At 36.7% G+C, this 18,684-nt stretch overlaps 1 protein-coding gene across 1 annotated transcript in view; it reads left to right on the forward strand.

Moving 5' to 3' along the window:
• The window catches only part of Maml2 (mastermind like transcriptional coactivator 2), a 325,301-nt gene extending 312,639 nt beyond the window's left edge, over positions 1-12,662 (forward strand). Inside the window, exons 3-5 of the mRNA XM_076846494.2 lie at positions 401-604; positions 6,747-6,858; positions 8,242-12,662. Of these exons, the coding sequence (XP_076702609.2) occupies positions 401-604; positions 6,747-6,858; positions 8,242-9,257 (1,332 nt within the window). The 3' untranslated portion in view covers positions 9,258-12,662. The remainder of the gene's footprint in view (positions 1-400; positions 605-6,746; positions 6,859-8,241) is intronic.
• Positions 12,663-18,684: the final 6,022 nt, after the last annotated feature.

Below are 18,684 nucleotides of genomic sequence, written 5' to 3' on the forward strand. Positions count from 1 at the left end.
TTGATCTCTGGGTCAGCAATAGTACATGCTAACTCTAGGGAAAAGGACGTACTTTTTACTCTATGGTGTTTGCTCCTGAGAAATTCAAAGGCTTGCCATATGTTTTATAGTACTTTTTTTTTTCTTTGAGGTTCTACAAACACTTTCTGGAATGTGGAGGCTGCACCATCAGAGTCACATGGGAGCTGATCCAGGGTCCTGATGTCATTAACCTACCTGCTTTGGTTGTTGTGATATGCAGTTATGTCTACATTTCAAAAGAAATTCTCTGATCTCCAAACCATTAAGCATGGTCAATCTTTAACAGGATGAAAAATGTTTGGAATCTAAGCTTGTGATCTTTGTGCTACATTTTTCTTCTTTTAATTCACGTAGCTTCCCCCTCCTTTCTCTTCTTTAGGATCAACACTCTGTGGTAGGCCAGAACACAGGCCCAAGTCCAAGTCCCAACCCCTGCTCAAATCCAAACACTGGAAGTGGTTACATGAACTCCCAGCAGTCACTGTTGAATCAGCAATTGATGGGAAAGAAACAGACTCTACAGAGGCAGATCATGGAGCAGAAACAGCAGCTTCTCCTCCAGCAGCAGATGCTAGTTGATGCGGTAAAATGTTTTTCCTAACTTCTAACGCACATACTTGTTGGTTCAAGAGAAGGAGGTCATTCTTTTCCATTTCTATTTGTTGCCCTTTTCTCTGTGCTGACTTCTGTAACAGCAACAGGGTGTCCTGGCTGTAAGGGAGGCTAACTATATATGTTTAAAGCATTGCAGGGAAAAAAAAAAAAACAACTTGACTTTCCAGCTGCTGGACACTTGGAATGCACAGCACCTTGGCTGGCTAGCCCTGCCCGGCACAGGAATGTCTAGAATGACTAACATGGGCATTTGAATCAAGCAAAAGAAACCACTGTTGTTCCCCAGCCCCAAGGGGCAGAAATAGTGAATAGAATTTTAATGAACTCATATCCAAACTGATTTTAGAGATAAACGAGTTTTAAAAAAGCAGTTTAAAAATTCAACATGAAGTTTCAAAATTAAGATCTAGCTTTTAAAACACAGAATCTCAGAATGGAAGATGATTTTTAAGAAAATTAAAAGTATATTTCCTATTTTTGCCCCATTTGTATGACCTTTTAAGAAAGGCAAAGTCATGTTTCTCAAACACTACCTAAGCATAAATCCAACTTCAATATTTATCTGTTTATCCCTCTGTATCCTCAGATATAAATATAAAATATCAGATCTGATCCCTTCCTCCCTGTCAAAAACACAGCCCCATCTATAATAGTTTTCATTCTTTGTCTTCAAACTATTTGACCAAATGAAATAAGAAAGGGACAAAGTTATACATCTCCAGAATAACAGAATTAAGATAGAAAGAAAAGAGAAAAATAATGGATGGAGATATAACTCAGCAGTAGAGTACTTGCTAAGAGTATGTGAGGCAATGAATTAAATCCCCAGCACAGCAAAAAAAGAAAAGAGAAAAAATTGCATCAAATAACTTTACATTCAAGGAGCTTTATAGTAAGAATCAGAAATGCAGAGTGTTGTAAATACCATAATTATTCAATAAATATTAATTTAAGCGAAGATACAACAATAAAGAAGAAAGACCCTTTCTGCTCCCAGAAAAGCTTATAGCCCACTGGGATGTAAAATAAATAGGCCATTGGAATCCAGGGATCAAATCCTATGCTGTAAAAACTACTAGAAATGGTTTCTGAGAGGAAGTTATATCTACTGAAGGTCTGAAGGTACAGTGGGAGAAGGGAGGAAAACTAGGGAGTTGTGCTGAAAGACCCTCCGATTCCCTGTCCAAGAAAGACGCACGAGACACTGGCTGCAAAAACAAGAGGCAATTTATTGATACACAGGTGCCTGCAGGTGCTCAGCAAAACCTCAGCCGGAGCTTTGGTGAACTGGCACACCGGGCTTTGGGGTACAGGTCTTTTATAGGATAAAGGGGCAGGTTTCGCTTGCACGGGAAGTAACAGGTTTCTTATTGGTTATTTTGAACCCAACATATAGATTACCTAAAGGGCAAAGTTGTTTTTCACTTTATGTTCCTGGATAAACCTCATGACAGTTACATATTAACACTCTGGTTTTTCTGTTCCTGCTTATCATTATCAGTTCCTGTTTGTTCAGGCATGCCTTGGGATCTGCTTTTCTGTTCTTTCTCAACCATCCTGTCCTCTCACAATAGACTACCCTTAACTGATTAACAGACAGACCTCTCCGGTGTTTACGGTGTTTACGTGGGTTAGCAACACGCCCTGATGGTTTCACAATGGGGCCTGGGGTTTCTGGACTGGGGTCTTTCAGTGCCAGCCCAAAGAAACAGCATATTCAAAGATCCAGAGACAATAAAGGACAATGCATAATACATTGTATAGAATGTGCACAAAGGTAGGGAAGTGATGGACAAGAAAGCCAGAGGGCAGAGCTTGATAAACCAGAATTTACATTGTCTGAAAAATAATGGAGAGGATTTTAAGGACTTAAAACAAGAAGTACTATATTCAGATTTGCATTATAGCTAAGGTATAGACATAGTAAGAGAAAATGTAATGGAGATAAAGATTAAATTCAGCCTGGGAAAATTGAAGATAATCTCCCAGAGAAGATAAATTTTGACTTTGACTTAGAAAGACTGTAGCATTCTGCCAGAGAGAGTAGGTAGGGTCTCCCATGCCACGTGGAGGGTGGAACAAGGAAGAAAAGGTAGAGCCTGGTTATATATTTGTTGTTAGTTTAAAACTTCATTATGAAAGATGTAATGTATAAAGAAAAGTATAAGTAATAATATTACAATCACATAAGTTTTTTAAAGAATGATAAATGGAATAAGTTGGAAGTCCAGAACATATCAGAAGAAATAATGAGAAATAAATTTATTTGATGATAAATAAGGAGTAGTAAGAAATAAATTTACAGATGACCTTGAGTACTACCCTGATATATAAGTATAGGAGAGCCACTGCCTGGATCACAAAGTGATTCCATTGGTTTTTTCCTACAAATTCTAGTTTTGAAAACTCCAGTCTTCCCATCTGTTTTCTTCCCTTCCTCCTTTTCTTTTATCCTTATAAACTAAAGAGCTTAGAAACAAAAGGCAGGAGAAAAGAAAATATTACATCTAAAATTGAGTTCATTGCAACATAGGTATGCTTTTATTATTCCCATCAGTACTACTAATCTGATGGCATGCAGTGGTTGGATTTCTGGATTTTCATCTCTGACTCAAAGACAAGAAAGTGTGGCATACACATTCCATGAGGATCTGGTCTGGCCCTGGCCTCTCACCAAGCCCCCGTTGAGTCACACTGGGACAGGTGCAAAGGGCAGTGGCATAAGCTGTGGGAGATGCATGAGAATGAGGCTGCACTTTTTGTGATTTTTATAAACCATTCACTTTCTCTTTGTTTGAACACCATTGAGGGTGCCTATGCTTTTTAGCATATCCAGGAAGAAACAGTCTTTGATACCACTTTACATTAGCATATGCTTTGTAGTCCTTTGCAGTCAGTTGGCAAGACCAGATAGACACCTAAATTGAGACATTTTCTCATGAAAGTCTGTTACTCTCTATTCTCCCACCAATGCAGCACAAAGAAATGAGCAATTCCTGTTGCAATGAGCATTATCATTACTCACACGTATTGTACACCTACTGTGTGCCAGATACCATGCTGAGTTTTCACAGAATTAAAGGATTATCCTTAAAATAGGAATATGAGGAAGGTCCTATAATTATACAGATCTCACATTTTTACAGATGAGGAGAATAAAGCAAGACAGATATATACATGTATGAATGATTTATATCTTAGGGTTTTGGATAAAAGAAAGTGGCTTGTCCTGAGAAATTAACTGATAAACTAAATTTCATATTACACAGTAGTAACTTCAGGGATGGCCTGTGAGTTTACATTTGCGTAGGATGGGAATGTCATTCTCCTGTAAAATGTAGCTATCTCCATTCAGCATTAGGATCTAGGCTTCATTACCCTTCCGCCCAAAGCAAAGGCATGGCATTTCTAGGTAATATCTGTGCAGAAGGCCATTAGGTCTACCTTATTTGTGGGAAGGTGGTTTAAGAAACTCAGGTTTCAGAGAGGTGTATGTTAACCCTTTGAACAACAACAATTGAGCCCTGGGAGTAAAAGAAAGATTTGGGGGAACACCTCAAAAGTAAAACTAAATCCAGGTTGAAACCTAGTCTACTGTGGAAAATCAAGGGCCTAATTCCCTCTCTCTCTCACTCACACACACATGCACACATGTATGCATATATCTCCTCTCATAGTAGAAACACCTAAGTCTGTAAGAAAGATGCTTTTTGGAAAGGAGAAAATTTCAGAAAGTCCTATGCTTGGCTTAAAATTCAAAACTGTCAGTTTACACAATAGTTTACAACAGGGATCCTTGCACATTGCCACATTTGGGTTCGTGGAACATCTCAAGCTGTTTTTTTTTTTTTTTAAACATTTAGGTTTTGGGCAAAACCAGAAAAGAGTTTCACCAACCACTTTTCCCCTTAATTTGTAAACCCATGCTTAAATAAAATGTAATCCATATGTTTCTGATTCATTTACACTTAGCTCATCAGATTTGTGTTTTATATGAGTTACTTGATGTCCAAAAAATACTATCTTTCAAGTTTCCTTCTTAGAAACAAGAAATGATTTGTTGTTGTCTTAAGGCCCTTTCCCTCACTTTATAGTAGATGTTTTCTACTCAGAAGGTTTGGGATTTGATGGGAAACTGAGAAGCCCATGGTTGAAGTGAGTTCTAATTAGGCAGAGCACATTTGGCTTCCAGTTAATTGACTCATCTATTATAAGGGTTGTTTTTTTTTTCCTATTTATTAACTTTTCTGTAATTATAGTGTTCTGTTCTACCTATGCCAATTATTTTTATCTCTGAACATGGAGGTTGCTTTGGAATATATACAAAAGCTGTGAAGCAATTCCAAAAGTTTCCTGATCCATGCTAAGAAAGAAAAAAAGCAGCCCTTGAGGTCCGGAACTGAAATGACATTCAGAGCCAAGTTATTTTGTTCTCTGTTGAACATAAACAATCTTACAAAATATCAACCTCAGACAGTTACTCTGATACCATGATAAAGTGATACAAAATAAGGCTACTTCATAATTTTGTCCAAAAACAGACACAAACAAGGTCATCGTGTGACCCACAAAATGCCACACATCTACCTCCTTTGCTAAATAGATAAATACTTCTTTACTCAGTCATACAGTCAATGTCATTTTCTGACAGCTTTCAATCTAGAAAAAAAATTCCCTCTTACTTAGACCCCCCCTAAATCACCCAAAGTCCAAATCGTGTGGTAGGCTCGTTCCAACATGTGCTCCTACTGAGACACCCCTATGGTTCTCCAGGATGTATGTTCTCCCTTGCTGGAATGAGGTAACAAACCCAATAGGTTTATTCCTGGTTGTCTTTGACTGAAGGCACTGACAATCTAAATAAGTCAAGTAATATTTATATCTCTTTACCTCCTATGTTAGTCAGCTTTGACAAAGCTGTCACCAAATACCTGTCGAGAACACTTAAAGGAGGTTCCAGAGGTTTAGTTGATAGTCAGCTGAGTCCATTGCATTAGGGCCAAGGTGAGGCAGAACTTTTTTGCAGAAGGGTGTGGCAAAGTAGTGCTTCTCACTTCATGGCAGCCAGGAAATGGAGGGGGTGCTGCTACAGGGAAAGTGAACCCTTCTAGGACACCTCCCTAGTGACCCATCTCACCTAGTGACCTACCTACACCCATGACCCAATTGCCTACAGTTACCACTGGGTCAGTCCTTTCAAACTAGGATGGATTGATTAGGTTAGAGCTCCCATTGCCATTTTACCACCCAATATTGGTGCATTAACACAGGAGCTTTGGGGGGACACCTCAATGCAAGCCATAACATGTCCCAAACTCACCTATTCTGAAGATCTATAAGTGGCTGGTTCCAGAAGAAAGAATAGAAGGGAGTTTGACAAAATTCTATGCTATTAGAATGGGGCACTGATAACCAGAATATCAAGGAATTCTTGTATTTTTATATGGTAGGAAAAAGTCTCAAGTTTTGGACTCAGGATTTGGTCTCTCTTGTATACTATGTGACTATGAGCAAGTAACTTAGTCTAACAAAGCTTCCATTTTCTTTCTCTCTCTCTCTTTTTTTTAGCGAGAGTAATCATACTTACCTTGGAAGATTAATTATGAGGGGTCAAAAGAGGGCATATGGTGCCTAATATTTCTTCCTCTTTGGGGTTACCAGATTTGACAAATAAAAATACAGAATTCCATGGTGTTCAGTATTTTATCTGGCAATGCTACTCTTAGGTTTTCCAAACTCATGGCACCTGAGTCATACATAGATATAAAAACATATCAGGCATGCTATGACATAAAACTAGAAATGTTGTCTCAAAACTCACTGAACTTTAGTTCTTATTGAAAACTAATTGCAAAATAAAGGAAATGAGAGTAGTTACTACACCCAAAACACATGTTGTATGTTATGGAGAAAAAATGACATTTCCATGCAGAAAGTTTATTGAAATTGAAAAGATTTGTCTCTGAATTAGCACTACTAAATAAGGCCATACTTTATAACTTTTGACTACAAAATTGTTCCTGTATTCTTACTTTTTTCAATAGCACATAAATTTCATAAGTGAAAAAGTAATGATACAAATTAACATGTTTTCTTTTTGTGTTTTCAAGGAGAAAATGGCTCCACAAGATCAGATAAACCGACATTTGACAAGGCCACCCCCAGATTACAAAGACCAAAGAAGAAATGTTGGCAATCTGCAACCAGCTGCTCAGTATTCTGGTAAGTATTTTTTAAAAATAGTAAAAATCATAACTGTGAAAAGAAGAAAACTGTTCAGTTTTGTTGCGACGAACAAAGGTGCAACTTATGCACTCGAGAGGGAGAAATAAAAAATGTCCACATGCTTCTGCCCTTTTCAATGCTTTATTCACTCAAATCACTCAATAGAATTCCACTCTATAGGTACTTTTTTAAAATATTTTTTTTAGTCATAGTTGGACATAATACCTTTATTTTATTTGTTTATTTCTAAGGATTGAACCCAGCTCCTCGCATATGCTAGTTGAGCACTCTACCACTGAGCCACAGCCCCAGGCCCTCTATAGGTTCTTAATCAAGAAAATGACTATCCTTAATGCTGGGCACCTCAATAGACATAATCAATTCAAAGCAAACAATGCTAAGTTAACTCTAAGCACTGCAAATATCCTTAATCATGACAGACCTATTACAGACATTCCCTCTGCATGCTAAGCTCAAGTGCCAGATCTAAAGTCTCAAGTCTTAGACCGTAAGTCCAGCAGATGCACACTCACTCAGACTGTAGTGATCATGTCAGGAAGCAATGGAGACTTGCCGGCTGAGGAGAGGGTCCTAAGAAGAAGTTGCCATTCTCACCAAGGTCAAGATGTGGCTGTAGAGTTTGAGAGTGATAAGGATGATGCAGAGGACCAGGCAAATGATGAGAAGAGTTGGGATGTTAGTCTAGGTCCTCATCAGGCTCTCTGGCATGTGGGCATCAGTGTCAGCTGGTTGATTCATTTGCTCCATCATTTATGCTAAATGTTGGAGTTACTACTCGTCCTTTCAATCCCTATCAGCTGTTACCAGGTCTCTCAGTGATGTCTTTCATTCTGGGGTCAGGACATCTGGTCTGCTGGTTTCCACCCTGATCTCTTGCCTCTGCCTTTATCAGGGTGAAGGCAAATGACAGTGACTTAACTCTAAGTTTTATCAGGGTTGTGGAAAGTAACTTATTTTATCAGGGTATGCCCGAGGAAAGTATTGGAGGACTTCATAGGCTTGGCTAGTGGGGACTGCAGTTTTATTTTAAAATGTAGTTACTTAGGCTAAGGCCTTCTTAGTTTAGACCATCCTGACAAGTTTTCACTATCTCCTCCTTTCCCCGCTATCTATAAGACAAAGCCACTCTATTTTAGTGCTCTTTCTATAATGTGTAAACTCTGAATTAAGGAGTGACTCAGGGTGATGTTTCTCCTCAAAGCTGTCTTCTTCTTTTTATATAATATGTTCAATGATTTTTTATCTTAAATTGTTCTTACATCTAAAATCAGTTTCAGAGGCGGTAAGGTCTTGCAAATTGCTTATAAAGAAGGAGATAATCTCCTGATATGAGTGATCTAATTCTCTTCTCTTTCTTAGGTGGCTCATCGACGGTGAGTTTGAACTCTAACCAGGCTTTGACAAACCCAGTTTCAACACACACCATTTTAACTCCCAATTCCAGCCTCATGTCTACTGCTCATGGAACAAGAATGCCATCATTATCCACAGCAGTTCAGAACATTGGGATGTATGGAAATCTGCCTTGTAATCAGCCTGGCACATATAGTGTCCCTTCAGGAATGAATCAAATGACCCAACAGAGAAATCCAAATCAAATTATAGCCAATCAAAACAACCCTCTGATGTCACGGTCATCTACTTTAGGGCCAAATAACAATAGCAATGTGGCCACTTTTGGAGCTGGATCTGTTAGCAATTCACAACAACTGAGACCAAATTTAACCCACAATATGGCAAGCATGCCAACCCAGAGAACATCCAATGTGATGATCACATCCAACACAACAGCACCAAACTGGGTCTCTCAAGAAGCAACAACCAAACAGCAGGAAGCTCTGAAGTCCGCAGGAGTCCGCTTCCCTACAGGAACGCCTGCCGCCTATACTCCAAACCAGTCACTGCAGCAGGCAGTGGGCAGCCAGCAATTCTCCCAGAGGGCAGTGGCTCCTCCTAACCAGTTAACACCAGCTGTGCAAATGAGACCCATGAACCAAATGAACCAAGCATTAAATGGACAAACCATGGGTCCACTCAGGGGTCTGAATCTCAGACCCAATCAGTTAAGCACACAGATTTTGTCTAATTTGAACCAGTCAGGGACAGGGTTGAATCAGTCAAGGACAGCTATAAACCAGCCACCATCCCTGACACCCAACACTTTTCCTTCATCCAACCAAAGTTCCAGGGCTTTTCAAGGAACTGACCATGGCAGTGACTTAGCTTTTGACTTCCTCGGCCCACAGACTGATAACATGGGTCCTGCCCTCAACAGTGACGCTGATTTCATTGATTCGTTATTGAAGACAGAGCCTGGCAATGATGACTGGATGAAAGACATCAATCTTGATGAAATCTTGGGGAACAACTCCTGAAGGAGAAAGGGCAGACAGTTCACAAACTTGAAGCACTAATGACAGAATTTTACAAGGACGCTGTAAAGGCCAAACTTTTGACTTCCACATGGATTACATGAAGATACTGTGGCTTAAAAACAGAGACTAGCTGTAGTGAACATATTGGTCCAAATTCTTTTTTAAAATCTGAAACCTGAAAGTAAAACATTGGGATCTCTTTTCCCCATCCGAACTCCAGGACATATTTTCCAATTTATCTAAATAGAACTGTGATGTTAATGTGTAATTAATTGTGTAAAATAGACCTCCCAAGCTCTTTTTCTCCCTGAAAGAAAAGTAATAGAAATTGTAGCTTGTTTCAACCCTGTGTCATGGGGAGGTACTAGTTCCAAGCAACAAGCAACAGATTCCTTAATTTACTCTCATAGATATGTGTGGTTTAATTTTCCACTGTCTTTTCATTTAATTTTCCTAAAGCTTACAGGATAGGTTGAAATGTTATAGATTTGTTTGGAGTAACTGAATGGTGTTCTAGGTGAGGGAAAGCCAGAATCTAGAAAACATCCAGCTGATGATAGAATTTCTTCCCTAGATTTGGTCCTCATTTTTGCAATTGTCCCACATATTCTATGCTTCAGTGGGATGTTGTATCTAGTAATGAAATAAGAATGAAGGGCTGCGTAACTCAATGTTGGTTTCCACAACCATCTGAATCTATTCCCTACCAAGTTTTAGATACAAATAAGACTTGTCCTAATCATACTGAAATACTGTCACACCTGTCTGTATCAGATTTCATTTTTTAAAAAACCGACACTGAACCTTGCCATAAGGAGATTTATTTGGCCAGAAGTAGCCCGAGGTATTATTTATTATGATTGATTCTCACTGGTTTGTTCCTGAGGTGAGTGAAATTGAGCCTGTCTTCCATACTAATTTTGATGACTAGAGAATGGTTTGTAAGAAAAGGAAGTTGGAAATAAAAACTAAGATTAGAAAGTATTGAGTTTTAATTGGAGGTAAAAGAAACAGAAGTAGCAGGTAGGAGTGGGTACAAATCTACTTCATAGAGTTTAGAGGAAAGCATAATTGGAAGAGAAAACATTATTTTGATTGAGGTGAATAGCTAAATAATATGTAGTATGTTAGTTGTGGCCTATTCATTCTTCTGTCCCTGATGTGATAATTCCTTGCCACATGCTATGGGCCCTTCATATCTAAGTTTTATCCCACAGGGCTGAGTACTATATCAAACAAAGTTTTTATTGAGTAATTTGATCTCAGTACCCATATACAGATGAGCTAAAAGTGGGGAAGATGTGCAGATTTGGGAAGGATGCAAAATATACTAATTACAGAGGAGCAAAGGTTATTGTCAGCATTTTAGTTATACATTCATATTTAAGTATCAAATGTACTTTAATTGAAGTCATTAAAAAACCAAGTCTTTAAATATCTGTTCAAAAAAGAAGACACTTTTTTAAAATGGGTCTTGCCATATTGCCCAGGCTGGCCTTGAACTTGCGATCCTCCTGCCTCATTCTCCCAAGTAGCTGGGATTACAGGTGTGCAGCACCATGGCATTGAAAGAACACATTTTGAAAGTTCTGCAAAGCCCTCTCCCAGTCTTTAAAAATGTCTAGAGGCACCCTCCTTCCTTTATAGAATACCAACATCACTGGCTCAGATTTTCTGTGCTAATTTGTAAATATAAATAAATGATTTGTTTTGTAAACTTTTGTAAAGAATATTTTGGTAGAAATACTTAAAACATATACTTTGGGTTATATTTATACATATGTGAAATAAATATACTATCAAAAGGTTATATTTTATACAAAAAGTAAATTGTTACCTTTTGTATGCTAATATACAAAGTTTTGTACAATAATATGGTTTATTTTTAGCTCTACACTTAAACCATAGGTGGTCAAGTGGGAACCTTTGAAAATCATCAAGAGGCTTGTTAGACAAACTTATATTCTGAAACCTTAATAAGAAAGCATTCCAGGTTTCAATTCTTTCCTTTTTTTCTGCTCTCAAATTCTTTATTAAACCCATAGTTCTTGTGTCTTATTTGATTACTCTACTGTGCACATTGTATTCGTCCTTGTTGCATGTGGTCTACTGTGTGCTTTCTCATTTTATAAAACAGTGTTTCTCCATGCAAAAAGAAAGAAAAAATAATGTACATATGAACACTTTTATTTCATTGCTCCTCCATGTTTCTGTATATATCTGCCAGCACTTCCCAGTTACACTCTGTGATTCAATTTATTTTTACCCTAACATAAATAGTATGTTTTGTAGTAGCTATCAAATTTAAGAGATAAAGCAATCAGAATGTTTGAATTTTCTTCTATCTTAATGTGAATTTCATAATTAATGTCTATTTATTCAGCTATTCATTAAAATACAGGATTCTTTGGAACAAATGGTGTAATCTATAGTTTCTGTTTATTGGCAGCCTATTACCAAAGATGACGCAATTTTCCTGAAAGCTGAGATAATGACAATTTGATAGACATATTTAGTGAGAACCTTAGGATTTACAACTTAAGAGCTGTTGGAATACAATCTTCCATTTGTAGAAATACCAGACTACTTAATTGTTGGCATTGTTTATCATTTTGATATATTATACAAGCAGTAGAAGTAATTTTTCATCCTTTTTTCAAGTTCAAAGACTAGAAAGCAATTTAAGCAAATAATTCATTCTTTGTTTTGTGTTAAGCCCTGAAGATAAATAACTCTGCTCTAAGTGAATGCACTAATATTACCTGCATTACTGTAACTTAACCCATAACTGTAAAGATTTCTACTTGTAAAGTAAATATTTGTATTGTATGTAATTCCATGTGTAAAAAATAGTTTTAAAAAATTCAGAGGTGGTTTTCTTGTATGAAGTCATACTTTCCATTCACCAATGATATTGTTACTACATCCCAGAAAGTTCTGAGAACTATTAATAGTAATGGATACTTACAGTCAAATTTATTCTGTAGGAAGCTTTTAGTACTAGCTAAATGCTGAGTCATGTCATTTTAATGTTCTTTAATTCACTTAGAAAGTTTGTATTAAAATTTTATCTGCACAGCACCTATTAATTACTGCCTAATTCTCAGGCATTGTGGGCATTTGTCTGACTTGCTTTGTGGCATTTGGTCAGACTGGGCTGAGGGAACATAGGGCCCCCAAACCACAGCCTGCCTGAGCACCTTTACTCAGCCCTTCTTGAGAAGCAAGGAGGCTGAGAGAAATCTGGGCATCTAGGAAAAGAAGAACCTTTCTGAATTCTCTTGCCCACTGTTGTATATGTTGGTAGGGTTCCATTGTCCCTTTCCCTTCTGCCAAAATATGTATGCAATTCTCTGTTTTACTAGCATTATTAATGGAATAATAATAAAATTGATATTTTATATACTCCTTGTCCCAAAGAACTTGAAAGATTGGATAGCAAACACATAAAGCCAACACCAACAAAGATAAGTATTATACACCACACATGAAGAGAAAGAAGTATGTAATTCCAAAATTATCTCTGAACCCCAATATGTAGCCAGGGAAAGAATTTGAGAAAGGTGATGGGAGAATAAATGTTGGTACAAAAGAGAGAACAGCTCAAACTCCTTCTACACTATGGTTGCTAAAGGAAGTGCAAATTTTTTAATTCTTTTATCCACAATTTCCGTTTTTTTAAATTCTTTTATCCACAATTTCCATTTTTTATTTTCATAAGTGTTTTCTCAGGGTTTTGTTTTTTTTTTTAATCACTCCAAATGAGGTTTGGGGTTGAACTATCTACGTTCCTTTCCAACTCTAGAACTGTGTAATATTTTTTTCCCAAAATTAAGTTAAAAAGTTAACTGAAAAGACTCAACAGCATCCTATTTTAAAATTAAAAAAAGCATTAGACACTCAATATTTCAAAAGCTTCCACTTTGTTGGTGAACTTTATTTAACAAAATTGCCATCTCCTTTAAGTTAAAACCATAAATAAGATTTGTAAGTGGTCAGAACTGGACTCCTAACAAGTAGAAAGGTAATAATGTAGATGCCTGCTGCCTAACATCAAGCCCTGAAGATCACAAATGGTTTGTGACATTAAGTGCTCATTTTCCTGTAAGATCACAGAATCTTATAAAGAAAATATTTGCCCACTGTGAAGAAGAAAACTATAACTTAAGTAGTCAATAAACTCTCTTGGGCATAGGTGGATGAAATTTTGTGAGATGTAAATACCTATGTAACATCTTCTTAAGTTCCTCCAATAGGCAAAGTGCATGTTCAGCCCTAGAATCTATTTCATTGGCAGTAATAATATAACTAAAACCCTGTACTATGATAGTTGGGAAACACATTTCTCTTAAATTTTTTAAACCAAATGCTGTTGTCCCTGATTATATTAATAGAAAGCTTTTGTTTATTTATGTAAACAACATTTTAAATTCCCTTTCACCAAATTTAAGTGCTCTTTAGCTCCAGCATGTGCATGAGTATACAGATGCTTTTTTAATTGTTAAGATACTTTTGGCAAAAGGAAAGAAGGATGGAAGGAAGGGAGGGATAAAGAAGAAGAATATGTAAATGACTACATACATATAGAGAAGCTTCTTATAGGGTTCTTTCAACAAAAAGAGGGAGGGAGAAAGAAAGAAAGAGAAAGAGAGAGAGAGAGAGAGAGAAAGAAAAAAAGGAAAGAAAGGAAGGAAGGAAGGAAGGAAGGAAGAAATAAATCATATCCCAACCATCTGGACTGGCTAACACAACTACTACTCATAGCGGCTGGTTCTGGGTTTAGGCATAGTTGACTCCAGCAGCTCAACAATATTGTCACACCGTGGATCCTTGCATGTCTCTCATTGTTACTTCCCTATGTCTTGGCTCAGGCATGCATGTCCTCTCACGGTGGCAAAGTGGTTGCTAGAAGCTCCAAACCTACATCCTTACAATTCCAAGTCCAGCATAAACACGCAAGAATGATTCCCTTTCAGAAGATCTAACTTTGCCTGTCACTGACTTTGACTAGTGTGTGTCCCTTCAGTGAACATTCACATTGGTCAGTCCTGAGTCAATGCTTATCCCTGTAAGTAGAGGTAGTGTTGATATTGACCAAATCATCTGGACTGAGGGTGGGAAAACATATGATTTCACAAAGAAAAATCAATTGCAATTATAAGAAAAAAAATAGATATAAAATAAAATTTTAAAATGTCTTCTGGCTGCCCTATTTGCATATATACTGTTTTCCCCACAACTTTAATTTCAAAATCTGATAATCCACATGTATTCACCTTCTCCCCAGAGGCAATTCAAACCTTGTCTATTTATTGCATCATCCTATTCCATCACAACTAGATAAGGTAAACTCTTTTCTTCCAGGCTAACATGGACCATCAATCTTAGACAAAAAGATGTAAGCAATGAACACAGAGTTATGAAGTTAGAATGATACAACAGTAATAATGAGTTCTCTTTGGAAGAGAAACTAATGTATTAGCTTGATTTTTGTCACTATAACCAAAAAAAAACCTGACAATAACAACTTATAGGAGGAAAAGTTTCTTTTCATTCAAGTTTCAGAACTTTAGTCCATGGTTGGCCAACTCCACTGCTCTGGGCCCAAGATGAGGCAGAACATCATGGTGGAAGTGGGCATAGTGGGGGAGTATTGCTCTATTCACAGCAGCCAGGAAGCGGAAAGAGAGAAGGGAAGGAAGGCAGGGAACATGCACCCTTCAACAGGCACCCCCCTCTTCTAGTCATGTCCCATCTGCCTACAGTTACCACCCAGTTATTCCATTCAAACTAGGATGGACCAGTCAGGTTACAGTTCTCATGATCTAATCATTTCATCTCTGAATATTCTTTCATTAACAAAGGAGCTTTTGGGGGACATCTCAAATTATAACAATATGTACAGATCACATTCTTATTAACAAGAAGAGTAAAGACAATTCTGCTTGAGCATTCAAATTAATGACTGGAGGAGAGTCTATTTAAAACTCCTCTCTTTCCTCAGGATGCACACCACTACATTTTCTAGTGGAATAATTTTGTCCTTAGTCAGGGAAGATATTATTTTGCATGCTTAGAAGTAACCAGAGAATCAGACCTCTCATGTCCCAGTCAAATCTCCTACTGGATCCCATCTCTCTCACTTAGTGTGCAATAACTTTAACTTAAAGCAGCAAATTAAACTTTTTAAAAAGAATAAGCTGATCAAGGAAACAAAAACTACTTTAAATATTCCAAAAGTCAAAGAGACTTTAATGCAAGGAATTGGTTATACAGGTGATGGACAAATTGAAAAGTAAAATGGGAGTCATTAAATCTTCCAGGATGAAAAGACAAGCAGACAAGGGGTTAGGGTCACTAAGCAGATGCTACAATATTGGCTGGCCTGTCTGGTAGGAGCTGGATCCAGTGCGAGATTCAGCTACTAATGGAGATGTCACTAATGCAGAGGGAAAAGAAGAAACACAATCTCCCCCACCCACACCTAGTCTTCTTCCACTCTCCAGTAAATGCATTTCATTTGCTGAACTCAGCTAGAATATAGTCTGGGGGAGTGTATTGTAAATCAGAGCAGAAAGGAGCTAAGGAATAACCTGCCAATAAACAGGATCATGTCTAGCATAGCAAACCTGCATATTACTGAACTCTCAGCTTTTTTCAATTGTAGAACTAGAGCAAAAGGCAGCTTTCTTAGCAAAGACTAATTTTTCTCCTTCTCTGTCTTCAGATACATTAACTTGTAAATTTCTCTATTTATTATAGAATGGTATCAATTAGAACCTTTTCTGTTGCAAGTATATGAACTCCAACTAATGATGTTTTAAATAGAGAAGGGTTTTAAAAATATTCTATTGACTCTAAGAATCATATGTTTTTCATGTGTTCTTATCTGTAAAATTAGGTCATCATGCACAATTGATGTGAAGAAAAAGTATTATGTCATTGTTTAATGTCCACAGTTTTTTTTTCATTCTTAGTGGTAGGTAGAATAATGGTGTGTCTTACAATCAATGGCATCTTGATTTGATGAAATGCAGTATTTGTCTGAAGAAACAGGGATTCTACAAGGGCAGTACCAACATGGAACAATGGTCAAATAATGCTATTAGGTACCCAGACTGTTTTCACCTTTCATCTCTGTCCTGAGGATGTGTAGAAACTTTCTTCCTCATTCTTGTCATTTTCTGATGACAACACAGTTATCTCTGCCTCATGTTTATGCTCCAAGCTACAAAATTGAAATGGAAAATATATGGACATCCAAATATACTGCTACAGCAAGTCTTTTACTTTTCATTTGGAAAAGGCATCTAATTCACAGACTTAAGTAAATATACCTCTTTAGTCATGTCCATGTTATGGCCTTTCAAATCTTCATGCAAGGCTGAGTGTCAAGTACTTAGAGTTAGAGTTTCTATAGTAGACGGAGTATGGCAAGGGAGCAGTTGTTGAGAAACGACAACAAGTAAAAGTTTAAAAGCAATCATGGTAATGATAAACATACATTTGAGATATTGATTATCTTTGAAGGAATTTAGAGAAATGTGATTGGAAAGTATACATGGGGTCCTTAATTGTAATTGCATCATGTTATTTTCTAAGTTGGATGAAACTAAGGATTTTTACATATATATATTTTAGTATATTATTAGGAATGAAAAGAAAGCTAAGTCAAATTATTTGAAATTATCACTAATGGCATTCAGATGTAAATAAATGAAGAATTGAATCATGATTGATTTGGATTTACAGTATGCAGATGAGATACTCTGAAAAACCCTCCTAGTGGAAATAATTGAAATGATACATTTAATTTTAAAATTTACTAAAAAACTACAGAAATAAGAACCATGTGGCACTGGTATAGATATAAACATACAGACCCATGGATAGAACTAAAAGCCCAAAAATAAACCCTTATGGTTTTGGTCAATTGATTATTGATAAGGTGCCAAGGCAATTCAAGGGAGCAAAACAATATTTTTAAAAAATGTTTCAGGGACAACTGGATTGTTGTTCACATGCAAAAGAATGAAATTGGACCTCTACCTCACACTATATATAAAGGTGAACTCGAACGCCTGAGTGGGGATGTACACCTATAATCCCAAATAGTAAGGAGGCAGAGATAGGAGGATTACAAGTTTGAGGCCATTCCCAGCAAATTGGCAAGAGATGGTCTCAAAATAAAAATATAAAAAGGACTGGGTATGTAGCTTGGTGGTTAAGTACCTCTGGGTTCAATTCCCAGAACAAAAACGAAGGAGAAGAAGGAGAAGAAAGAGTAAGCCCATAGAATGGAAGAAAATATTTACAAATCATATATCTGATAAGAGACTTGCATATAAAATGTCTAAATAATCTTACATCTTAACAACAACAAAAGATGATCCAATTGAAAGATGGATGAAGTATTTGAAAAGGATTTTCACCAAAAAATATATACAAATGATCCATAAACAATGAAAAAATTAGTAGTCACTAGGGAAATAAATATTAAAACCATAATGAGGTACTACTTTACATCCACTGCATAGCTGAAATCAAAAAGACAACTGCAATTGTGTACAAAATGTGGACAAATCCAAACCCTCATATACTGTTGGTGGGAAGGCAAAATGACATAACCACTTTGGAAAAGGATCTAGTAGTTTCTCAAAATCTTAAACATAGAGTTACCATATAAACCAGCAATTCTATTCTAAAATATACACCCACGAAAAATTTAAAAATATGCACTACAAACTTCATTATAAATATTCATAGCAGCATTATTCATACTAGCCAAATGTGGAGACAATCCAGTGCCCATCAACTGATGAGTAGATAAACAAAATGTGGTTTATTCTTCTAGAGGAGTATCATTTGGCATTAAAAAGTGATGAAATACTGTTTCATGCTATAACATAGAAAAAATCTAAAAACATTGTAGTTAGTGAAAGCACACAATCACAAAACATCAATGCTATATGATTGTATTTATAGGAAATGTCCAGAAAATGCAAATCCACAGAGGAAAGAAAATAAATGAGTAATTGTGTAGGATTGTGAGATGGGGTAGAGAATGATTGCTAATGGACGTTTCTTTTAGGGGTGAAGAAAATGTCATAATATTTTATAGTGGTAATGGTTGCACAACTCTGAATATACTAAAAAAATAACAACACTGGATTGTACACTTTAAAAGGGTAAGTTTTATGGTAAATGATTTATATCTCAGTAAAGTTTCTTTAAAAAGCAAAAACAAAAAGGCATTTAAAAGCTAGACCACTGGGTTATCCCCAAAGTAACAAAAATGCCAAGCCCAGAAATAAAGTAAAATCAAGAATTCCTGGAGATAAGCAAATGTCAATGATGGCATTTGTCCTGATTTTTTTAATTGAACTCTGAAGACCTTGAACTTACATTTTGGCAATTGCAGAGCATA

This window comes from Callospermophilus lateralis, chromosome 2, assembly GCF_048772815.1.
Source record: "Callospermophilus lateralis isolate mCalLat2 chromosome 2, mCalLat2.hap1, whole genome shotgun sequence".
In the NCBI taxonomy this organism is placed as follows: Eukaryota; Metazoa; Chordata; class Mammalia; order Rodentia; family Sciuridae; genus Callospermophilus; species Callospermophilus lateralis.